The 22,286-nt window shown below is 48.5% G+C and overlaps 1 protein-coding gene across 12 annotated transcripts in view; it reads right to left on the reverse strand.

Moving 5' to 3' along the window:
* Positions 1–995: 995 nt before the first annotated feature.
* The window catches only part of CTNND1 (catenin delta 1), a 45,377-nt gene continuing 24,086 nt past the window's right edge, over positions 996–22,286 (reverse strand). For 2 of the 12 annotated variants that reach the window (XM_027562261.1, XM_027562260.1), the window contains 18 exons: positions 21,672–21,938; positions 19,698–19,769; positions 18,814–18,966; positions 17,874–18,409; positions 14,271–14,734; positions 12,935–13,118; positions 12,027–12,144; positions 11,488–11,641; positions 11,109–11,126; positions 10,616–10,684; positions 9,597–9,724; positions 9,344–9,494; positions 8,423–8,615; positions 7,959–8,073; positions 7,374–7,461; positions 4,968–5,030; positions 4,192–4,295; positions 2,981–3,421 (listed from right to left, as the gene is read on the reverse strand). In XM_027562261.1, the coding sequence (XP_027418062.1) occupies positions 3,410–3,421; positions 4,192–4,295; positions 4,968–5,030; positions 7,374–7,461; positions 7,959–8,073; positions 8,423–8,615; positions 9,344–9,494; positions 9,597–9,724; positions 10,616–10,684; positions 11,109–11,126; positions 11,488–11,641; positions 12,027–12,144; positions 12,935–13,118; positions 14,271–14,734; positions 17,874–18,409; positions 18,814–18,966; positions 19,698–19,769; positions 21,672–21,866 (2,817 nt within the window). In that variant the 5' untranslated portion in view covers positions 21,867–21,938 and the 3' untranslated portion in view covers positions 2,981–3,409. Of the gene's footprint in view, positions 3,422–3,682; positions 3,767–4,191; positions 4,296–4,967; positions 5,031–7,373; positions 7,462–7,958; positions 8,074–8,422; positions 8,616–9,343; positions 9,495–9,596; positions 9,725–10,615; positions 10,685–11,108; positions 11,127–11,487; positions 11,642–12,026; positions 12,145–12,934; positions 13,119–14,270; positions 14,735–17,873; positions 18,410–18,813; positions 18,967–19,697; positions 19,770–21,671; positions 21,939–22,286 lie in introns of all 12 variants that reach the window. The other 10 variants (XM_027562255.1, XM_027562256.1, XM_027562258.1 and 7 more) reach the window with 10 other exon arrangements.

Here is a 22,286-nt window from a genome sequence, read left to right on the forward strand (position 1 = left end):
TTCCTAAAGCTGGTGTTGAGAGACACCAAGAGGCTTCAAAAGTGTTACTAAATCAGTACCAAGAAACAAGATATATGGACTCTGTAGATCCTTCTTTCTAACACCTTGTTTTAGTTAAGGGCGGAGGAATGTTTTAAAAAGAGCACATTGCTATCGATATGAGAAAGGGTCCATCCGTTTCATTCTCTCATCTAAACCTCATGTACACAACAATGCCTGATACCTGGAAGATGCTGAGGAAATATTTATTGAATGAGATAAAACAAATGGACCAATCCAGGGAGAGGAGAGTAACGTTTGTGTGTAGCTCAATGCCAGCGGATAATAAATTTAACAGAAATGAAGGCTATTCACCAATAGCCAGCATTTTCTACATTTAAAAAAGACACTCAAGCAGGGCTACCGAATCTCTCTATAAAGCAAACTCTAAGAGCTTTCCGGCTCTGCGCTTCACCTTTCTAAAACTACAACTGCCGGACACAAATCAAGCTTTGAAAGGTATCAGCTACAATGCTAAGATGTCCTGGTCTTACTAGTCCAAGAAAGTTTTCATACCTGAGACCTAGTTCAACAAAATTGAGATGTGAGCATCACCAGCAATAGCTATACATCTTTAATCTAAAGACTAGGCATACAAGAAGCGTTTTACATCCGTTCTCGTCTTAACAAGCTAACAAGGCCCCTTTCCAGAGGTCTTAATCCTTGGCCTCTACACTGTAGACAACCCCTGGTAATCTGAGTACTTGCTACCCACCCATGCTACTTGGTAGGACACGGAGGAAGCGATGGGCCTGCCCCTTACCGTCTTACTAAAGGATGGCAGACAGCCTGAGAAGCAACCTCATGGCCCAGTGAGCCTTTTAATTCTTCATTTCCGTACTTATTAGGATGACAGCTGGAGTCGGTAGCTTCTAATCTACTCATAAATATGTTCAAGAGGGTCATGTATTGCAGAGCTCTACTCAATGTTAGTTTTGACAGATGTCACAAAAGAATCCCAGTGACTAAGAAATTTATTAATTCTTTATACTTCAGTTTCCTATCTAAGTTAAGCAATAAGCTTCCCATGCTCTACATTTGATTTTTAAGAATCTTCAGAGGAAAAGTGTTTCATATATAATTAAAAGAATGTTCCTTGTTAAGAGCTGGCATTGGGCTCAAAATTAATCCATGCTGGTACAATCCCCTTCTGGGTGCTCTGGAGAGAAAAAGGACACTGATATATAATGAAGTAATCGAGATGAAAAGGAGAGAAGAGATACAAGCTTAAAGTGAAGAAATGACACAGACCCCCCACATACACACTTTAAAAACTTTATTTGTATAAAAACTCATTTGTTTTTAAAGCATTAACAAGAGAGAAAGAAAAACAGGAAAGGCCTGGCGCAGAAGACACGCCCCTCAGTGTTCGGTGGGAAGCTGGGATTTTTGGTTCTCTGAAATTGAATGTTTAGTGTTTTAATAAATGAAAATAACAGTTAAAGGTCCCCAAAAGCCTATGGCTGTTCTATTACCCACACCCCACCGACAAAAAGAGCACCAGGAAAAGAGCAGAAAAAGACGAGAGAAACCAAGAGTGGAGCCAGGGCTGGACGGGCCGTCTCCCCTGTGCAGTACGCTTAGTCAGAGAGGAAGAGGCTCCTTTTTGCCAGAAAAGGAGTGGGAAGCAATGTGAGGAGGCAAAGGGGTAAATAAGGAACTTTAATGCATAGGAGAAGGGGGGTTGGGGGGTGGGTTGTGCACTTTTCTCCTACCCCAAAGCCTCAATATATTAGGGAAGGGGGAGGGAGGAGAATAAAGATTTCCAGTTGCATTTGAACAGCGCTTTTAGATTGAGGGGAGGAGTAAAAAGTAAATAAGGGACAGGGTTTAAAAAAAAAAAAAATCAACCGCATAGCAGCCGATTCCTCTAGCCCAACCTGCAAATATACACTAACAGGAGGAGGGAAGGGGCGGGGCAGGCAGGGCGGGGCGGGAGGCGGGGATGGACACGCCTTCCCTGTCACCCCTTCAGAGGTGATGGTGATCCTGGGCAACCAACCTCATCTGGAGACTCATCAGAACAGGACTTTTGCAAAACCCCAACATATACAGTTGAGCAAAAACCTTCTATGGCTGAAGTCAGAGGCTGTTCCAATTCCCAGTGGAGAGACAGAGGGTCTCTAGGTCCCTTCTCTTCTTTCTGCTATTTGGGGCCAACAGTAGGTCAAAAAGCAACAAAGTATAATTTGCAAAATCATGAGAAATGAGACTGCAGAGGCAAAGAAAGGCACATGGAAGGGAAGGAGGAGATGCACCCCAGGCCAAAGGCACAAAGACGAGGCAGAGCCAGGGGCAAACCCCACCTTTTCAGGGTAGAGGGGGCAGGAGTATGTACATCAAGTCCTTTAGTCAGCCAGCCAGTCCAGGGTGGGGCGGGGGCAGGACGGGGCTGCAGGGGTGAGGACAGGAGACAGCAGGGCAGGGGGAGCCAGCTGGGAAGCTTCCTGCCAGTTTCGGACTAAGTGAAACATGTACATTCCTACTAGCTCCTCCCAGAGGCTCTTCTCCTCCCGGAAGACATCCTTCTGCTCCTTTGCACCCAAAAAAGTCTTCCTTGACACGTTCTCCTCTTTCTACAGCCTCTTGCAAACAGCCAGGCCGAGTCAGCAGACATTACCACGGACTGGGGGAGGAGGGTTCGGGACAGCCTCAGGGGGGCAGACGCGGCAGCCAGGGTTGGCAGGAGGCTTGGGAAAGAGATTCGGGGTGCAGGTCCTTGGGTGGTCCCGCCCCACAGAGGATCAGGGCAAGGTCTCTTACTCTCCGCTCTAGGAAACCTTCACTTAGTCAAGGGCCCTTGCCAAGTGGGATGTGCCAATGTTGCCGGCCTTCTTTGCTTCAGAAATAGTCATTAGGAATAAAAGAAGAGCTCACACTTTCCATTCTCAAAAAAAAAAAAAAAAAAAAAAGTCCCTTCCCCACCAGGAAAAGAAAAATCTTGATTAAGAATCATCAGTTTATCAGATTGCTGGACACGGCATGTATAGCATGTAACTTCCGGTTCTTTCCAAGGTTTCCAGTGAAGGTTCCCACTCTCTCCCTCCCTCCACCAAGGCCAAGAGTTCCAGGGAGAGCTGGCAAAAAGAGCTAATCTGCAGCAGTTTCTCAAGATATGTCTATAACTGAGTCAGGCTTCTCGGGAGTGACTGGAGGGGTCTGGAGGGGGGAAGAGGGACAATTAAGCTTCACTGGAAGCAGTTAGGGAGTTGATGGAAAGAAGGCAGCCACTTCAGGGCCATCAAGGCAGGAGGCAGCCTGGCAGTTGGCACAACAGTCCAGCGAAGAAAGGGAAAATCATCAGTCCATTTCACCACCAAAAAATAAAAGTACATATATTATAAGCCCGGATGTAGCGGAGAGAGTGGTGCTAAATCTTCTGCTGTAGGGGAAAAAAAAGAGAAAGACATGTTAGTAAGGTTGGCAATAAGGAGAACCAAAAGACAGAGGAACAAATCTGGAGGGAAGGAAGTGGCATAAATGGAAAATCAGATCACCAGCGGCCTCCTAAGAGGTGACAATCACAGAAGCAGCGCCCCTACACCCCACGTGGCCGAGAGCAATCAGATCCGCATGATTGGCAAACCGCTGGCACACAGAGCCTCGTTCCTCGAGGACCATCTTGGGGGTGGCTAGGACATACCATGGCAGGGCAAGACATGGGCTCCCCCTCATCCAAAAACAACACATCCAACTCCTCCTCCAGAGACTCCTGCCCCTCGTCCTGCTGTGAAACATGCCATGTGTTAGTAGGAGAGCAAGGAAACAGGAACCTCACGAATGAGTGCAGACCCAGGGAAAACCCCCACATCTGTGAGGTCAAACAGGAGGAGGCAGCAGTAGTGAGGGAACGGCAAGATAGTCCAGAAAAGTCAGGAGGAGAAAGCGAGTGCTGTGAGGGAAAATCAGCTGGCGTTAGTCACACACGCAACACATTCACAACCTTGCTTCTCCCATCTCGACCATCACAGAATTAACGGCCCAAGAAATCTCAACATGAATCAAAAGTCCTACTTTTTCCCTAAAAAAAAAAAAATGCCTCAAGAAAAGGATGCCATCTTCCACTATACCCTCTTCTCCGAATTCACAGAACATGCAGGCTTCAAAACAGAAGTGGCCTGAGAGGGCCAACAGTACATAAAGAGGATTTACCATCAGGGGTGCTCCCTTCAGTGGCTCCATTTCGCCTAGGTCTCCGGGTCGGTCCAGTGTTCTGTTGTGGTCCCCTCTTTCATTGAGTGTGGAATAGTTGTTATCTAGTTTAAAAAAAGAAAAGGAAAACTGTACACAGAGAGACGGTGTCCCCTCCAGAAGGGCATTACGGTCTGGCAGGCCTGGACATAAAAAACGTACATCTCCCTGGGAGGGCAATACATGCCGCATGTGATAATGAAGCTAAACTGAAGAGACCTGTCTATGCAGAGAACTGGGCTTAGGAGAAGACATGAGGTGAGGCGAGCTGCAATGGTAAGGCAAGACCTAACGAAGTAGCCAGGACTTCAACCAAGCCTTTGGGGAGAAGACAGCTTAGAGAGCAGTTGGGAAGGGCATTCCAACAGGAGACATCACAAGAGCAAAATAAAGAGAGTACGGAGTGAAGAGACAGGCCAGCAAGTAGACCAGGCGGGCTGCAGCAGGGAGAGCGGGCCGGCCAGCCGCTGCAGCAGGCTGTGAAGGGACACAAACGAACTTCTGCGGTGACGCAGAGGCACAGAGTGGTTTCTTTTTAGCCTCTGAACATTTGGAAATGTGGCGAAAGGTAGACAGATCAGGTTTTACTAAATCTCTTCGAACCCCTCCAGTGAACATGCAGCCAGCGCTCTTGAGGACGGCAAACAGCCAGGCTGCTGGAGAGAAGTGCGGTGCTGGACAGTCCTCGTCCCAGTGACCTGCTCCTCCACATGCTTAGGCACGGATTAATCACCTACCTAACGATTTCGTATTTGATCCCATACTGCTCATCTGAATTTCTTCCCGATCAGGTTTCTTATCTATAGGGAGTCAGAAAGTTATCCAGGTCAAAAACCGACTCTTCAAACTTTACACTCATCATAAAATCACTCTCGGTCTGTCTCTCCTTCCCCTCCCTCTCATCAAAGTTTTACTGAGCACCACCCACAACTGCCAAGCTCTAGATAAAAGAGATCCCTCTCCTACAGACTCTAATATAAGAAACCATTCACTCTATGCCAGGGGGCTTCAAACCATTAGGTCTCAAAGCTCCTTTATATTCTTAGAAATTACGAGGCTCCGAAGAGCGCTCACGGGTGCAGGTTACTTGTATTAACAGTTATGGCACTAAGAAATTTTAAATACTCATTTCATTTAAAAATAACAGTAAACCTATTCCATGTTAACATAAATCATACTTTTAATTTTTTAAAAAAGCATTATTTTACATTTTTGCACATCTTTGGAGTTGGCTTAAGAGAAGGTAGCTAGACTCCCATATTTGCCTTTGTAATTCAATCTGTTGGGATGTTATTTAGGAGAAGGCAATGGAACCCCACTCCAGTACTCTTGCCTGGAAAATCCCATGGACGTAGGAGCCTGGTAGGCTGCAGTCCATGGGGTCGCTAAGAGTCGGACATGACTGAGCGACTTCACTTTCATGCATTGGAGAAGGAAATGGCAACCCACTCCAGTGTTCTTGCCTGGAGAATCCCAGGGACGGGGGAGCCTGGTGGGCTGCCGTCTATGGGGTCGCACAGAGTTGGACACGACTGAAGCGACTTAGCAGCAGTAGCAGCAGGGATGTTATTTTGGATGAACCGTATGAAGAAAATCCAGCCTCACACAGATAAGAAGTTGGAAAAGGGAGGAGAATTTTAACAGTCCTTCAGATGATGGTGACCATTCTTTATAGGATACTAATACTCAACAAGTAGAGTTTTCTTTAAGGTCAGCACAATGTGGAATCTGAATCCAAACCAACGCTCTCTTCATCTTCTGTTAAATTAAAACCCATTTGTCTGTTTTGCACTTTGAATGGATCAATTAACCCTGTATGATTTTGAAAATCATGCATTGGTCACCTGGAAAATATACTGGTTCACAGTTATGCAGATCTTCTAAAGTTAACACATTTCATGATATATTAAAAAAAAAAAATCACACTCACTAAAATCATCAATGAGTTTATCAAAAAGTACATTAAATACTGGGATTTTACCAGGCTCACAGTGGCAGATACAAGTCTTCCAAAATTAAAATTTTCACTTGAAAATTCAGGCAGCAAGTACTTGTCAGTTACTTTTTCCCAGACTGACAAGCTCTCTGCATTCATTTTCAAGAAAAAGTCTGTCATTTTTAAGTAAAAATGGTGTTTCCAAAAAAAAAAAAAAAGGTGGCTTAGTTCACCTAGTAACTCAAACAGCACAATTCTCCCCCTCAAGATAACCGTCAGGCTCTGGTGCGCTGCGGGCGCCGTGTGAGCACTCCCTACAGCATCTACGCAGAACATCAAGGAATCCTCAAGAGTAGAACCCATAAAATCAGTAACTGTTACAGTTCATCAAGTACGGTCTGAAGTGAGACTGGCTCGTTTCCCGCCCCCCTGCCCAAACTGGCTCCTCTTGTAACAGCAAGTAAGTGGCAACAAAGACTCCAACAGCTGGCCTGGTTTGGGATCACTGCCTGGTTTGCGCTCCGCCCCCAGCAATAGAGCAAGCACCCCCCATGCTTCTGTACCGCCAGTACCATGTCAACAGATTTGATGATCCTCAGACCACATTTCAGGCAAAACCCCAGTGTCGTTAAGACAATAAGGACTATAAAAGACACAAGTGACAATCACGTCACAAAACAAGATATGTCATTTGTCTTTTGAAGAAAGTGTTTGCTCACATGGCAGTATTTAAAAGACAGAACCCAGAAGAACAGAGCTATGTCTGGAAACAAGTCGTTTTTGTTGTCCCTTTCCTGGTTTGCCTGTACTTTCTAATTTTTCAACAGTAAACGTACACTACTTGGTATTATATGAAAATTTAAAAGGGAAGAACAATCCTTTTGCAATATTCAGATCTCCCTTAGACTGATGGTAGGGTTATGTCCTGATAACCTAAGCAGAGAAACCAGAGCAGGGCTCACTATCAGCCATCTGTAGTCCACAGGCAGAGTCGGGGGTCACACCCAGGCCAACCGCCTGTCTTATCTTCTGATGCTCTCCTATTTTGTAAAGGCCCGTGCTATAATCCCAAGGTGAAGTATAACCTCCTCCACCAAAAGACAAGCTTGTTCAGAAGTAAATGCATATCTTATTCAGTTAGATGGCAGGCCCACTAGAGAACAGCAGAGGTGGAGTGAAAACAGAGAGGCGTCCCCTCACCCTTTACCTGATCTCTGGCTCCGGTCAATGAGAGGGAGCGTGCTGTCATCATAGGAGTGGCTGCTCTGGCTCCGAGAAGCATTGTTCAGGCTCACCTGGGGGCACACGCGAAACGCAGTCACGTCGCAGAGTACCGAATTCACCCACGCCCTGCTCCTCAATGGGCCCAGACTTTAGGGCCTTATTCCCAAGTACACTCCTTACCAAAAGGTGACCTGCACGGGTTAAACAAACACCTATATACTGAGACAAAGTAGGATGCGATGGCTTTGATCTGTGTTTCTGAACCAATTACAAAGGCACCAAACGCTCACACTATCCAAAGGAAATACAGTCTCAGAAAATGGCAAACTCCTTCAAAGGGCCACCGGTCAACACTGCCAGCAGCACTCACACTGCGCTATGACAGCGCAAGACCAGGACTGCTTCCGGCACCATTTGGGGGGGAAAGTAAATAAATGATTTCTTTACACAGAGACGTGGGTCAAAAGTAGACTCAGTGTGACAGAGAAACAGAAGCAGCAAAGAAAGAAGCATTACCTGAAACCAAGGGGAAGAGAGGGGAAAGCCTCAGTCCCAAGAGTCACTCTACCTGAAAGTCTGACTTCTTCCAGCCTTCCTTCTCCAGTGGCTTCCGCAGCTCCTTATACCCCCAGATCGTCTGTAACACAAGCGCGGCTGCTCGAACTTCTTTTTCTGAGCGGTTCCTTTTAGGGAAATAAAACCAGATGGAATGTGGATGTAAGACCAGGAAAGAAGCTGAGAGCATGTCCTCTCTAATACAATGTAACATAAGAATATAAGTCCCCAAATAGGCAAGACCAGGTTTTCACCAACTCCAGTATTTTAACTCAAACAGTAACAAAAAAATGTCTGACGGAAGAGTCTTATCAATTTATGGGTCAACATTAAGACAGAAAAGAGAGCAATATCTCCTTCATTCTTTACAGGTAAAAAAGGGAAAACAGCCTGCAGAATCGACAGGGCAGAGCCCCTCCCCAGCACCCTCTCCCACACTCACGTGCCCCAGCTGTGACCGTTAAGTGTTACTCTCACCCTGATTTGTTGATCAAAACCAGCTTCTCAATACCCTGGGTCTCCCGGAGCTTTTTGGCAGCCTCCAAGTTCTCAGCGATAACTTCGTTGATGGTGTTCAGAATAGAGACCACAGTGTCCTCAGAGAAATTCTGCGAAGAGCTCTGCTGCCCTCCTGGCAGATTCTTGACCAAGTTAGGAATGGCATGTTTACCTACAGCGGTAAGACGGGAGGCATGTACACAGGGAGAGCCAGCAGAGCCAGGCTCTGAGGAGCCCAACACTCACTGCACTGACCATATCAAGAGCGGGGACCACCCATGAGAATCAGCTTCATGCTCCTGTAGGACTGTCACTTCAGAAGGGCAAAGGACCAGGAACAGCCATGAATGCACTGTCCTTCCTGTCTGTCTACTTATTCTCCCCCTTCAGTCACATTAAAACAATCTGGATACTTTATGTCAAATACGCTACACGGTCCCGGCAGGTCTCTTGGTGAGAACAGCACATTGAATACTACAGTAGTTTAATACAACAATCACTGTGAATTTGAAAAAAAACAAAAACTGGGCTCTGCTTTATTAACTCTGGAGAAATTACTTAACGTCCTGACCCTCAGTTTTCTTTTTCCATTTAAAAAAAAAAGAAAAAGTACCTTTGTAAAACAGTGACATTTAAATGAGAACATACAGATATGCTTAACAATCCCTAGAAACAAAGTACATGCTCAACAAATAAGGTATGATTTTTCAACTTTTAAAGAGTCATCACCTCTTCTCTTTCCAAGAACCATTAGAATATAATCCTCTCTAATGCCCCAGATTCACAAACTATGGAGGACTAGGATTCTTCCTCAGCTGTTTCAACAAATAAACTCAGCACCTGCTGAATAGAAGGTGCGGTAGCAGATGCTGAGGTGGCGGCTAACAGCCAGCTCCTTACCAATCAACTCTTTGTTGCGCGCATCCACAGCCAGGTTTCTCAGGGCTCCAGATGCAGCTTTCACAACCCGCTCGTGTTCATTGGTCAGGAGGTCAGCAATGGTGGAAAGAGCTTTCTCTTGACGCAGAGCTGAGCGGATGTATCGACCATACTACAAGGAGCACATGGAAAGAAGCAGAACAGATTACAAACGATAGCAAAAGAGTAAGCTAAGTCCTTCCATCCCCAAATGCATCTTATACAAGGGTCTCACCGTCCAGCGCCCAGCACACAAGTTCTGGATGGCCCCAGCTGACGCTTCTAGGATGGCGGGATTCTTGCTCTCTTTGAGGAGTGAGATGTATATCCGAACCACCTCCGGCTGAAATAAAAGCTCATAACCTGCACAAGAAAGGGCAAGAAAGCAGAGGGTGCTTAGCAGTGCCTACAGAGCAGGCTCTGGCTGACTACAGACCAGTGTTAGGGTTGACTCTGGGTTGATGGGTTTATGTCCCTATACAAGCAGGCTCTCTAAACACCTTCCCCCAACCCAAGAGCAAAGTCAGATTTGACTACATGCCTCCTCAAGAATAATTCGTCCATGTCAAAAGCAGGACATGTATCAACTCATATGCAATTCCTCTCTCTCCTTCCTAGTCTCTTTTCTAGCCACAGTTTACTCTGGCCATGCCCAGCTCTCAAGGGCTTCACTTACTCATCAACGGCACTGAAGAGTTAAAGATTTCTCATCTCAAATGATGGAGAAGGAAATGGCAACCCACTCCAGTGTTATTGCCTGGAGAATCTCAGGGATGGCGGAGCCTGGTGGGCTGCCATCTATGGGGTGGCACAGAGTCAGACACAACTGAAGCGACTTAGCAGCAGCAGCATCTCAAATGAATTATCTCTAACTTAAGTGAGTCATCCTGCTCACCCTAACTATGATTAAGCCAAAGGGTCTCTCATAGATTTAACAACATCTAAATTTTAATATCCACGGAGAGCTGTGAATTTTGGACTCACCATATTGATGAACATAAAAAGTTCCTGGTCTAGACTACCATCAAGTCCTTACCCTCAAGTAATCTGAATAACTGCCATGACAAGAAGTCCTTTGAAAGTCAGTTATAATATTTCAAATTTCCAAATACTTTAATCACCACTTCAAATTCCTTAAGTCGGGGGGACAGGACAGTGAACACACTGTATAACCTAGTGGTAGGCTGCCAAACAGTTCATGCGTGGACGATGTTTACGAGAACCATGGAGCCTGAGAAGAGTAAGATAACGTACCTCGAGCAGGACTAGTTCTTTTAGGGAAGTCCACTGTATCGTTTGTTGGATCCTCTGTGGGTTTTTTCCCTTTGGAAATTTAAAAAAGAAAGTGGGGGGAGAAGGAAGTTTAAGAAAGGAAGAGTCCACTCAGTATATTCTTTATTCTTCAGTCAGAATGTTCCCATCAGAGATGCATCAAGAGGGGCATAAGACAAAACAACAAAGAAACCAAGACAGGATCCCCAAGAGCAGAACACGCGCAGCAGCCGGGTGAGCTAAGGATGGCAGCTAGTGCTGCTGCTGTCCTCCGTGCCGGGAACAGGGGCTGCTGCCCAGAAACAGGTGCCGGGAGCCGCTCGCTCAGAAGAGCGCGACCAGGCTCAGCGGCCTTCCTCCAATGAATTTTCCTACATGCATCCACAGGGAAGGGTTAGGCAAGGAAATGCCAAGAACGCTAAAACCCAAACATGCAAATTAGAGGTAGGTAAGCCGCTTAAAAGATTCCACTCACCTCTGGAGAACCACTCATCTTCCAGCGCGTCACCCAAGGTGGAAAGGAGAGGAGAGAAATGAAGGAAGAAAAACGCAGGAGAGAGTTGTCAACAGGATCACGGGAAAACAAGCAGGGAAGCACAGAGGAAAAGACAAACACAGGAAACAGAGGAGGAGGGGGAGAAGGCCCCGGGTCAGCTGGCTCTCAGCCTTCACTGCCCAACTATCGATCCTGACACCACCACCAGCACCAGCACCAGCGTGAAGCACACGGCACAGGGGACATCCCCGACTGGGCAGACTCCAGCACTGCTCAGCACGCGTTCCACACGCACAGCCAGACACCTTCCTCTCCCCGTCCTGCACGAACGAGCGGGGGAGCGGGAAGCAAGCCTCACCTTTGCCTTTCTTGGCCCCAAAGCAGCTGGCAGCATGCGGCCCGGTGCTGTTGGCGACGCTGGGAGGCGCCTCCTGGTAGCGCTCTGCTTGCGGGATCTCCCGGTGAACTTGATAGGACAGGTTCCGAAGGAGGCAGACGCAGTTCTCGACAAGCTTGGGGTCACAAAGAAAAGGCCCAGTGAGAGAGAACGACGGGGGACCTTCCAGCACGCACAGGTTTCCACGATGAGCCTCAAAAGCACAGCCCCACTCATTATCTCCCATAATGCCTCTTAAGTGCCCCCAAGCTTCTCAGATTCTTTCAGCCTCAGGCTAATAAAGGTTTATGCTACCATTTGGTGTGCAACATAAAACTCAACGTCACATTGACTTTTTCCTAATTAGAAAAAAATGGAAGTATGGCTAAACAGCTCTAAAATATGCAGGTAGAGGAAATTCCAAAGCAAACAGTTTTCCTCTAAGGTGGGGGCCGGTACAGGTATCTAACGTTATTTGAAAGCCTGAGATGATAGGTCTGTCTTACGGGTACCTGACCTACCTTGCTATCCGAATCTTTCTGTCCAATCTCAGCCTGGACAATGAAAATGAGAGCATCCACCAACCCATCGCACTCCCGAAGTTTCCGGCGTGCTTCACTCCTCTCCGAGCTGACATTCCTGAGGGGAAAGGGGAAGCTTCGAGATGCCTGAACTCCAGAAAGCCTCTCTTAGTACCCCTAGGCCCTGCAAGCCTCCTTACTGCCTTTCCGCGGTCACAAACAAAGAGTATCTGTTAGGGGAGGCACTAAAGCTGACGGAGAGCGGACGTTCCTGCTTTCAGGACACGTATGACCAGGCCAGGGGTGGGCACATAGATGGAGTAGACCAACAGCAACAACGTCAGACAGAACAGACGCTGCTCGTGGGCAAGCGCAGATGTCGAGTGGTGGCAGGGCACACAGGCACATGTCCCGAAGAGAGAACACACTGCAGCTTATAGGACACAAGACAGAGAACTCGGGAGAACGTTCTGGAAGACAAACACCTGAGTCTGGCCTCAAAACAGAAACAAGCAGCTGCGCCCTGCAGACAGGGAAGGGCTCTGCCCACTCTGTCCTTCCAGTATGCTGCACCCATGTGCTGCATGTATCGCAGTTTGACTTGAAACACAATTAAAGGCACAGACACACACAAGCCCAGGACTAGACAACAGCCTTACACCGTTGGTTTTGAACAAATTATATTAACAAAGTCAAAGAGGCACAGAAGTGAGGAAGATGTGTGGGAACCGCAAGTAAAGCATACAGTATGCCAGGGGGTAGCAATGGGCAGACGCACAGGACAGGGTCATGGACGCAACACAGACCGGCATGGAGCCTAAACGACAGACTACGGGATTTAACGTGCTTCCAAAGCAGTTTCAGTCTTTAGAAGCCCAGTCCTCCCACGCTCCCAGCCCCTCTGTTACCTGAGGCAGCCGGCGGTATTGGTGAGCACGGACTCCCACTCGACGTGGCGTGGCTTACAGTCTTCGCTAGGTTCCCGCTCCCACCCCGAATGGGGAATGATCACTTCATCCGTTAAGGCGTGCAGCGCGTGGTCCACGATCTCCATTTTTATGGAGTCATGGGATGAGAGATTCCACAGGGTTCCTGGCAGAGACCACTCATCAGACAGTTCTCCAGCACCAAGACAGTACGTCTGAAGAATGCCAAAGAGAAGCCCCTTTCCCAGCATTTCTCAGTCTTCCCCAATGACCAAATACCTTGTAACAATATTCAAGCTTTAGTTTGTTACTCATGACAACGTGTTTTACATTATGGCTCAATACAAACATACACATCATGAAGTAAGGTTTCTAAAACAATAATTACTATAAGCAATACTTTCTGGGCCCGCTATACCCATTTGTTAATCTCACCAGCACTGACATTTTGGGCCAGATAATTTTTGTTGTGGAGAGCTATCCCGCCCATCATTAAATGAGTAAATGTCAGGAGAAGGCAATGGCACCCCACTCCAGTACTCTCGCCTGGAAAATCCCATGGACGGAGGAGCCTGGTAGGCTGCAGTCCATGGGGTCGCTAGGAGTTGGACACGACTGAGCGACTTCACCTTCACTTTTCACTTTCATGCATTGGAGACGGAAATGGCAACCCACTCCAGTGTTCTTGCCTGGAGAATCCCAGGGACGGGGGAGCCTGGTGTGCCGCCGTCTATGGGGTCGCACAGAGTTGGACACGACTGATGCGACTTAGCAGCAGCACAGCAGCAGCAGGCCTTCACTCATCAGACACCGATGGCACTCTGTCCCAACCCCCAAAGCCCCAGGTTCTGACAATGCACACACTGCACACACTGCAATGTCCTCTGGGGGCAAGCTCGCCCCGACTGAGAATGATCATCTGTGCTGTTTCTCTTCCTTTCTTTCTCCTGGGCTGCTGACTGTGATCCACACAGGCTAGCGGAACACGCCCCAGTCACCTCAGAACGACTACTGGGCAGTGACACAGGTCCGCCGTCACCAGCTCCTGTGAGTTTAAAACAGGAGCCAAGGATCTGGAATTTTAAGGGAAGTCTTCTGCGTTTAACACATTAGCAAACAATGCTTTAAAATCAGACTTCCCTGGTGGCTCAGACAGTAAAGAATCTGCCTGCAGTATAGGAGACCCAAGTTCAATCCCTGGGTCAGGAAGATCACCTGGAGAAACGAATGGCAACCCACTCTGGCGTTTAAAATCTGGAAAACCTTGCACAATCTCCGACCCTAAACCTAGAGGCTCCCCCTCGGGCCTGGAACTCACCAGTAATCACTTCAGTGAGGTCCATGTCACGGGCCTTTCGGAGCAATCGCACGAGAGCAGGAACACCGTCACAGTTTTTTATAGCGATCTTGTTATCCTGGTCACGCCCAAAAGAGATATTCTTGAGAGCGCCACAGGCTCCAAGGTGCACTTCCTTTTTGGGGTGGTCTAACAATCCCACCAGCACTGGGATGCCCTTGAGCTTCCGGACGTCCGTCTTCACCTTGTCGTTGCGGTAGCACAAGTGCTGCAGGTACGCAGCCGCGTTGGACTTGACGGCGTCCAGGCGGAACCCCAGCATGGCGATCACCTCGGGCAGCTCCGGCTGTCTCCAGTTGGGGGGCGGGGGCCCGCCCTTGCGCAGGCTGTCCAAGCTTGCCAGACTCCCTCGTTCGTGCTGGGCCAGAGGCGCCCAGTAGTACTGGTCTGATGGCACCTCCTCACCAATCATGTCTTCATAGCTCCTGCGGTGTCAGAAGGACCAAGAGAGAAAAAAGAATACACCGAGGTGTCATGCATGGTTCTTTGGAGAGCTCCCATTACCCCTCATCTTCAAGGAAGGAAGAACCCCAGCTCTAGTATACTAGATCTCATGTCTCCTTTGCATAAAGAATATACTGATCGATTTTTCTTAAAGAGATAAGACAATAATTTTACAGGCATCTGCGATTAGATTAAAGCTATCATTTTTTTCTGTGACGTTTACTAGCAACAAACATTTGGACAGTTGATCACAAAAAAGAACCAAATCCTGACTGCTTAGTGCTTGAATGGTACCTGATACCTAGTAAGTTCTCCAGATAGAGACTGAAATAAACCTTCAGACAGCAGAGTTAATGAAACCAACGAACTTGGCAGCAGAGAAATCAGGGAACAACGTTTGACACCAGCTCTCGTGAGGCATTTACACACAGGAAACAGCTGATGGGATAAGGCTCTTAAACACATTTCACCTGTAAGCCTGTCCTTACCCTATTTTGGGAATTATTTTTTAAAGCGAGAAAGCGAGATTCTTACAGAGTCTCTCTTTTTTTGCAAGTAACAGCAGTAGAGGACACGAAGGACTTAGCTTTGGTACTGACGAGCTGTAAGCTTGAACGTGAGTTTGCACAGTTCATCCCAAGGTCATCTCTGCTACTCAACAAATGGGTTTGAGACAGGATTTCTAGTCTCCAATTTCTAAAGACAACACTTCCAGTTCTGCCAAAATACACTCTAATGGCCACCATCACATTTGGGATACCCAGCCACTGAGAAAAGAGCCAGAGCCAGAGCCACCGAAGGTGAAGAAGAATCTAACCCGGGACAGGCTTCCTCCTCGGTGCTACCGACCACCACTAGAGGGTGAGTCTGTCACACTGTTATTTACTCCTAACAGCCAGGAAGGAAGAGACCCATCATCTTCGAGCTCATCTCACTCAGTGGCTCCCGCAGGAGAGGGGAGAATCCATTGTGCGGAGCACTCCAAAGAAGCCTCTCGTTTACTCCACAAAACCACTGCCCCTGTCAGCAAACCCTCGAGGTTAGCCTGAGCAGAGGGCCGGCCTCAGAGCTGCCAAAGTTACGCTCAAATACAGTTCAAATGGACAAAGCAGTCAGTCAAAAAAAAAAAAAAATCACTATTTTTTAGTATCACTGAAACAAAACACACAGGTTATATAGCTAAGTGTTAAGAGTCGGCTGCTAAACAGCACATCAAGTGAGATTCCATTTCAGAAGGGAAAAATAAGGTCAGAGTGTGTTTACTTGTGTAAGGAAAAGAACACAAAAGAAAAGCATAACAATGTTAAGGGAAGTGCTTTATCAGTGGATGGTTTGATGGTTTTACTCTTATTATTATTTTAATATAAAGCAATTGCAGAACAATCACCATAACGATTTTGGTCACTTTTACAAGTGGGTCATGACATTCTTTCCTTTGTCTTACAAATAACAAAGCTGTGCCCAGAAGGATCAGATGACTCGCCTTCGGCTACGTGGCTAACGGCAAAGGCCCGGCTAGAACCCAGGCCTCAGGTCCAGAGCCTCCTCCACTCATCTCTCGGCCCCGCGGTTTTCACTTGACCTTGCAGTGCTCTCCGAGGCCGAGAACAGGAAGGAGCAAATGTTCTTGGCTAGTCGAGCAGGTTTCTAAGTCCAGTACCACCCTGAGATAAACCCAAGAACCAAGCCAAACCCTCTTTATGTCAACTGCTCCAACCAGGGACAAGTGAATGACCTAGCCACCAGCACTCACTCAACCCACTCAGTCCACTAATGAGGAAGTCAGGAAAAGCACGCCTGTCGCCAGGAGAAGGTGCCGCCACCCGAGGACGCCTCCTTTGGTGATGGCTGTACCTGGTGTGCCCCCCAGCCCCACCCCGGGAATAAAACATGAGTCACATGGGAGCTGGATTTGCTGTCCAAAAGATTCCTGAAAGGTGAGTGACTCAGGCTTAGATAATGGGGCCTCTAGCCTGGGCCCAGCCCCGTCTGCTGTTAACCAAAGCTACCTAATATGAGTAAAATGAGCACCAAGGCATCTGCTTTAGAAAGTCATGACCTCACACAGAAATTCAGCAACAGCTGGTAGGATATTCTTACCATTAAGACATCCGTAAATCTTCTCCTAGAATTCTTCTTATTTCTCTTTGCTCAGAAAACACTGCTCTCTGATTTATTCTAAAACAAGGTTGGCAGCCCATGGGCCACATCAGCCCTGAAACTAAGAACGGTTTTCACATTTTTTTGTGGTTTTTGCTCAGTCACTAAGTCATGATCGACTCTTGTTGACCCCATGGACTGCAGCATGCCAGGCTCCCCTGTCCTCCACTATTTCCCAGAGTTTGCTCAAATTCATGCCCACTGAGTTGGTCATGCTATCTAACCATATCATTTCATATTTTTAAAAGGTTGTAAAATGAACAATGACATACAACAAAAACAATATATCATTTGCAAAGCCTAAATCAGTTCCATGGTCCTTTATAAGGTTTAGGGCTTTCCTGATAGCTCAAATGGCAAAGATTCTGCCTTCAATGCAGAAGACCTGGGTTCAATCCCTAGGTCAGGAAGATCCCCTGGAGAAGGGAATGGCAACCCACTCCAGCATTCTTGCCTGGAGAATTCCATGGACAGAGGAGCCTGGTGGGCTACAGTCCATGGAGTCCTCCCACACGACTGAGCGACTAACACTTTCACTTTCAACTGTCCATCCGGCTCCTGAAAGCCTAAAATCCTTAACCTTGTTCTTAACACCAAACAAGAAGTGGAAGAAATTCACAAGAACAAGTATTCAATAGCTTCAGATATCAGGTTCCAAACGGGGGCGTCAAATCTTAGGCAGAAAATAAACCAACTCTTGACACAGAACCAAAGGCCTCTCCTCAGGACACAGACCAATTAACTGTCACAGGTTGTTTTCTATAATTAGAATATATGATATTTATAATGAAAAGGAGACCAAAAAAGTCAAGTCAGCATTTAGTAAAATCAGAAGAGGGACGATGAGGATGGTCTCCTACAGACACAGGCCGGGGAGGGGCCCAACTGCCTGCGCTCCCCGCGAGGAAGCGCGCCCCTTCCGTCTGCCAGAGGCGCCCCGCCGCCCTCCTCCCTGCCCACCTGAGGCGCCGCCGCGGGTCAGAGGGCGTCCCCGTCCGCCGGCCCGTGCCGTAATCGGACATCATGCCGTAATCCACGTCATCGTAGCCCATGCTTCGCTGGTCGTCCTCCAGCCCGTAGGGCTCCGGATGGAAGCGGTGCAGGTCCACACTGCTCCCGCCCACCCGGACCTGGGGCTGCGGCCCGTAGACGTCCTGCCGGCTGGGCGCCCGGTAACCTTCCATGCTGGGCCGGTACCGCTCCTCGATGCGGGTCACCCGCGACAGGCTGCCGTAGTTGTCGCCGCTCCCGGGATACCCGTCCTCGTAGTGGCGGCTGTATCCGTCGGGAGGGTAGTGGAAGTTCCTGGGGAGGGTGGCCGTGCCTGCTTGCCCCACGTAGGGACCAGGGCCCCCGTTGCCGTTCTTGCGGAAGTCACGCCCCAGAGTCTGGATGTAGCTGTTCGACACCGCCGAGGCGTCTACAGGCAGCCCGTCGGGCCCCATAGGGACTGGCTGCACCGTCCGCGTCGTCACCGTCTTCACCACTTTCTTGACCTTCGAGTAAGGAAACAGAAAACGAACGTTAATGACGTGAACAAATTAAGCGTAAACTCTAGACCCCTCTAAGAAATAACCCTGTGTCCCCAGCTTGCTTTCCCTAGAAATGCGGAGCAATCTCACCGCCTCCCCGTCGATCTTCCGGGAAGTCTGCCGGGAACAACACCGCACTGGCAGTCACAGTGCCTCAAGGAAAGCTGCTGAGACTCCCTTCCTCATTCCATCAGGTTTTCTCATATCTCTTCCAGCTTCCCTGTGCAGCCCGGGAGCACTTTCTCTACGCTTCACTACAGATCACTGGCACTTCTGCCACCCTAGTGAACTGCCCAGCCCTTCCCCCTGATAAAGGCCACAGGAAGACCTCCGCCCTCACCCCAGACCTCACACAAGGCTCAGCTTACTGTGGTCTCTGTGCGCCGAGTGGTTCCGTCGTCCGAGGTCTCCACGGAGACCACAGACATGGCACCCTCGGGGTCCTCTTCCGTGTAGGTCTCCACAATCTGCCCCGGCTCCTGCATCCTGGGGACAGTGCTGTACAGAAGGTGGCTGTGATCCTACACGGCAGAGAGAAGAAGGAAAGAGCCACTCCTAAGCCATATACACTAATGATCCATCCCAAGGGGCAGCACAGTCTCCCTGAAGACAACACATCTTCTGTGGGCCCAGAATTTTTAGGAGTGACTGTTCCCACTTTCCCAACTTGTACAAAAGGGCAGAAGATATAAGTTCCCAGTCCCATTCACCTAACAAACAGGAACTGAGTTAACTACAGCTACATCAGCACCCCCAGTGGCAGAGGCAGCAGACAGCACCCCAGGTCTAGTCATCCAAGTGAGCATGAACTGTGTAAAAAGCAGCTGTATCTGTATCTGAGTGATCCTTCAAATAAAACAAAGTTTACCCAATAAGAACCTTTAAGATGAACCAGAAAACCTCAGTAAGAGCCATCTTCTGAATGGCTCAATGTGATTTTTCAGATATGCCTAAGGCTCAAGACCAGCTAGATTTCAGGTAGGGATTTCTGCAAAGTAGAACCACACCCACTCTAGAAAAGGGATGCAGTAATGGAGGGATCAAACACTAAATCAATGGCCAATATAAGTCCAAAATAAAACCATATATATACTTTGAAGCTCCACTTTTTTTCATTTTTTTCCACTAAATGAAACTAATTAACGAGAGTTTACAACGTGCCAGGTAATTTAGAAGACACCAATATGCTCTCAAGCTGGGAAAGTAAAAAAGATATGAACAAGCAACCCAGACCTTGAACCAAAAGAGGTACCTGGGGTCCGTTGAGGCTTAGATCTGAAAATTTCTGTCGCTCAAGGTCAGCATCGCCCACAAAGCGGCCGTTCTGAAACAGAGCCCACAAGAAGACAATTCACTTTGTGGCCTTCTTCTGCTCCATCAAACACAAACGACCTTTTTCCAAACAGGAAAAGGGCTTTCAAGAAGGCATTTGTGGCCCAGAGTCCGTCTGTCAGTACAGATAAAAGAACCACATCGTGCCTTAGACTCAGCACCTCAGACGCGCAACTGGGCCTGGAGCTCAGGTGGCCTGGGCCTCTGGAACTTACGATGGTGAGGGCTCTGAGGCAGAGGTGTTTGTGCACGTTGGTCAGTTTTGTTCAGCGCCTCCCTAGCACCCTCAACAGTGCCTGCACATACTAGGCACTCAAAACTCTTTTCTGAATAAGGTAAGTTCCCTGTGAAATCTTTTTGGAAAGCCATAAGAACATAGGAAAGTTGGAAAAGCTAGGGTGGGGGGTTTCCAAAAGCCTTTACTGTTTCATGCATCTTCATGCTCTACAACCATGGGAAACGCCCACACCAGGCGGCTTTCTACAGAAAGAAGCAAGAGGTACGAGTTTCTCTTTTCAAGCAGGAAGAAAATAAGCATCTCAGCCCCCTTCAAGCAAACAAATGTCTCAGTATCTTCATCACCAATTATAAGATCCACAGAACACATTCAAAAATGCCATTCTTAAGTTGCTCCATCTGAAGCAGCAGGAAATAATCTAACGACCGTATACTATGTAAAAACACATTTGACTACTCCCCTTCACAAAGCCTACAGTGAGATCAGCCACCTTGAGAGACTCTTCCCCTACCCTACTCGCATTACGTAGGTCATGTAATGCTGTAGGGAAAGGAAGTTAAACATTATTTTCAGGAAGAAGGAAGGGTGTGGTTTCACTGCTGAGCAGAAGTTAAAAATAAAAGAGAGAGACTCCATGTACTAAATCCTGGAATTCCCCACCACCTCCAAGGCTGAGCGCTCCTGCTCTCCTTTGCAATATATACCCCTCCAACCCTCAGCCTCTATTCTTGTTCCTGTAAAAATCCTAGAAGCCCTGCAAACACATGGCTTCCAAATTCCTGATCGTCCCCAATTGAAATTACATCCTCTCACTCAACAAGCTCCGTAGCCTGAGGGACCTTCTCCATTTCAAACATTAATAAGCAATCGTGAGCATGAGCGTTGCTCTTGATTCCCATCAGGATCTCCTAAGATGAACTCTATCAGGCAATGCCTATTACACACGCACACACACACGCACACACACAGACAAAACCTCAGACAGATTACATCACAGCAAAGTCAGACTACAGAAACCATAGGAAACACAAGATACTTCTCGTTTCGAACACCAACTCACTTCAGAGTCACATCCGAGTCAGCCAACCCAGAGACCACTGGCTCCTGCGGTCATCTGGCTTAAATAGCAGCATGATGCTCCCTCGCCAACTCTAACCAAAAGAATTAACAATGACCCCCTTCTCCAAAAAATGACTTGAACAGCCAACAAAAAAAGTGTGGAGCGGGAATACACAATTTACCAACACTGCCACGCCTCTGAGCAAACTGCTCTGTGAGGGAGAATGAGAATGCAAGATGTCCAACTTCCCCAACCACGAAGCAGGCATTTAATATCCTGAATTTTTGATATGGAGGAAGAGGGAAACCAGGGGGAAAAAAAAGAAGTTAACTTGAGCACAGCTTCAAATTATATGATCTGCCACTACCAGAACGGCATCCCGACCCAGAAACCCCACTGCAGCCGACAGGAAGTCAGATGGATGCTTCGAGAGAGATGTCCACGTAACTCGGCAGAGCAGCAATGTCCTGTCTCAATCAGTACCGAGCACCCTGCGAAGGTGATCACTAGGCAGGGGCACGGGATGCCCGCCGTGCGGAGAGCAGCCTCCCCGAGGGGTCCGTGTCTGCGGGCAGGCCTGGCGGACGGAGGGTTACCTGGTGCCGGCGGGTGAGCGTGCCGTTGGCCAGGAGCGGGCTGGCGTCCTGCGGGGAGACGCGGACGCGCTCCAGCTGCGCCGAGACGTGGCGCCGCTCCTCCTCCAGCGCCCGGGTCAGCTTCTCAAATTGCGCCTCCTGCTCCTTCACGGAGGCCAGGATGCTGGCGGGCGACTCCACCTCCGAGTCGTCCATGGAGGTGAGGGCAGGGCAAGAGAAGATGGCCCACTGAGGGAGGGGGGGAGGGAGGAGGCCCCTCACTGCACACTACCGGGGAGGCGAGAGAGGGAAGAGAAGGGCACAGGTCAGAGAGGACAGGTGCACGATTCACCCCAGAGCCAGAGATGCCCCTCGCGGTCTGCCTGCAGCGCAGAGAGAGAGCCGCCACCAAGCCTGGGCCCGCCACCGGCGCCTGCACAAGCAGGGTCCTCTGCCCACGACCCTCTGTAACAGCGCCTGGGACCGCCGCTGAAAGCGAAGGTGCGACCAGCCCCGTGCCCTGCACGGTCAGTAAGAGAGGACGGGGCTCAGGACTGCTCACACAGGAGATTCAAGTCAGGCTCCTTTTCTCAGCGAAGCTGCAACTCCGCACCACAGACAAGCATTCAGGGTCCG

This window comes from Bos indicus x Bos taurus, chromosome 15, assembly GCF_003369695.1.
Source record: "Bos indicus x Bos taurus breed Angus x Brahman F1 hybrid chromosome 15, Bos_hybrid_MaternalHap_v2.0, whole genome shotgun sequence".
NCBI lineage: Eukaryota > Metazoa > Chordata > Mammalia > Artiodactyla > Bovidae > Bos > Bos indicus x Bos taurus.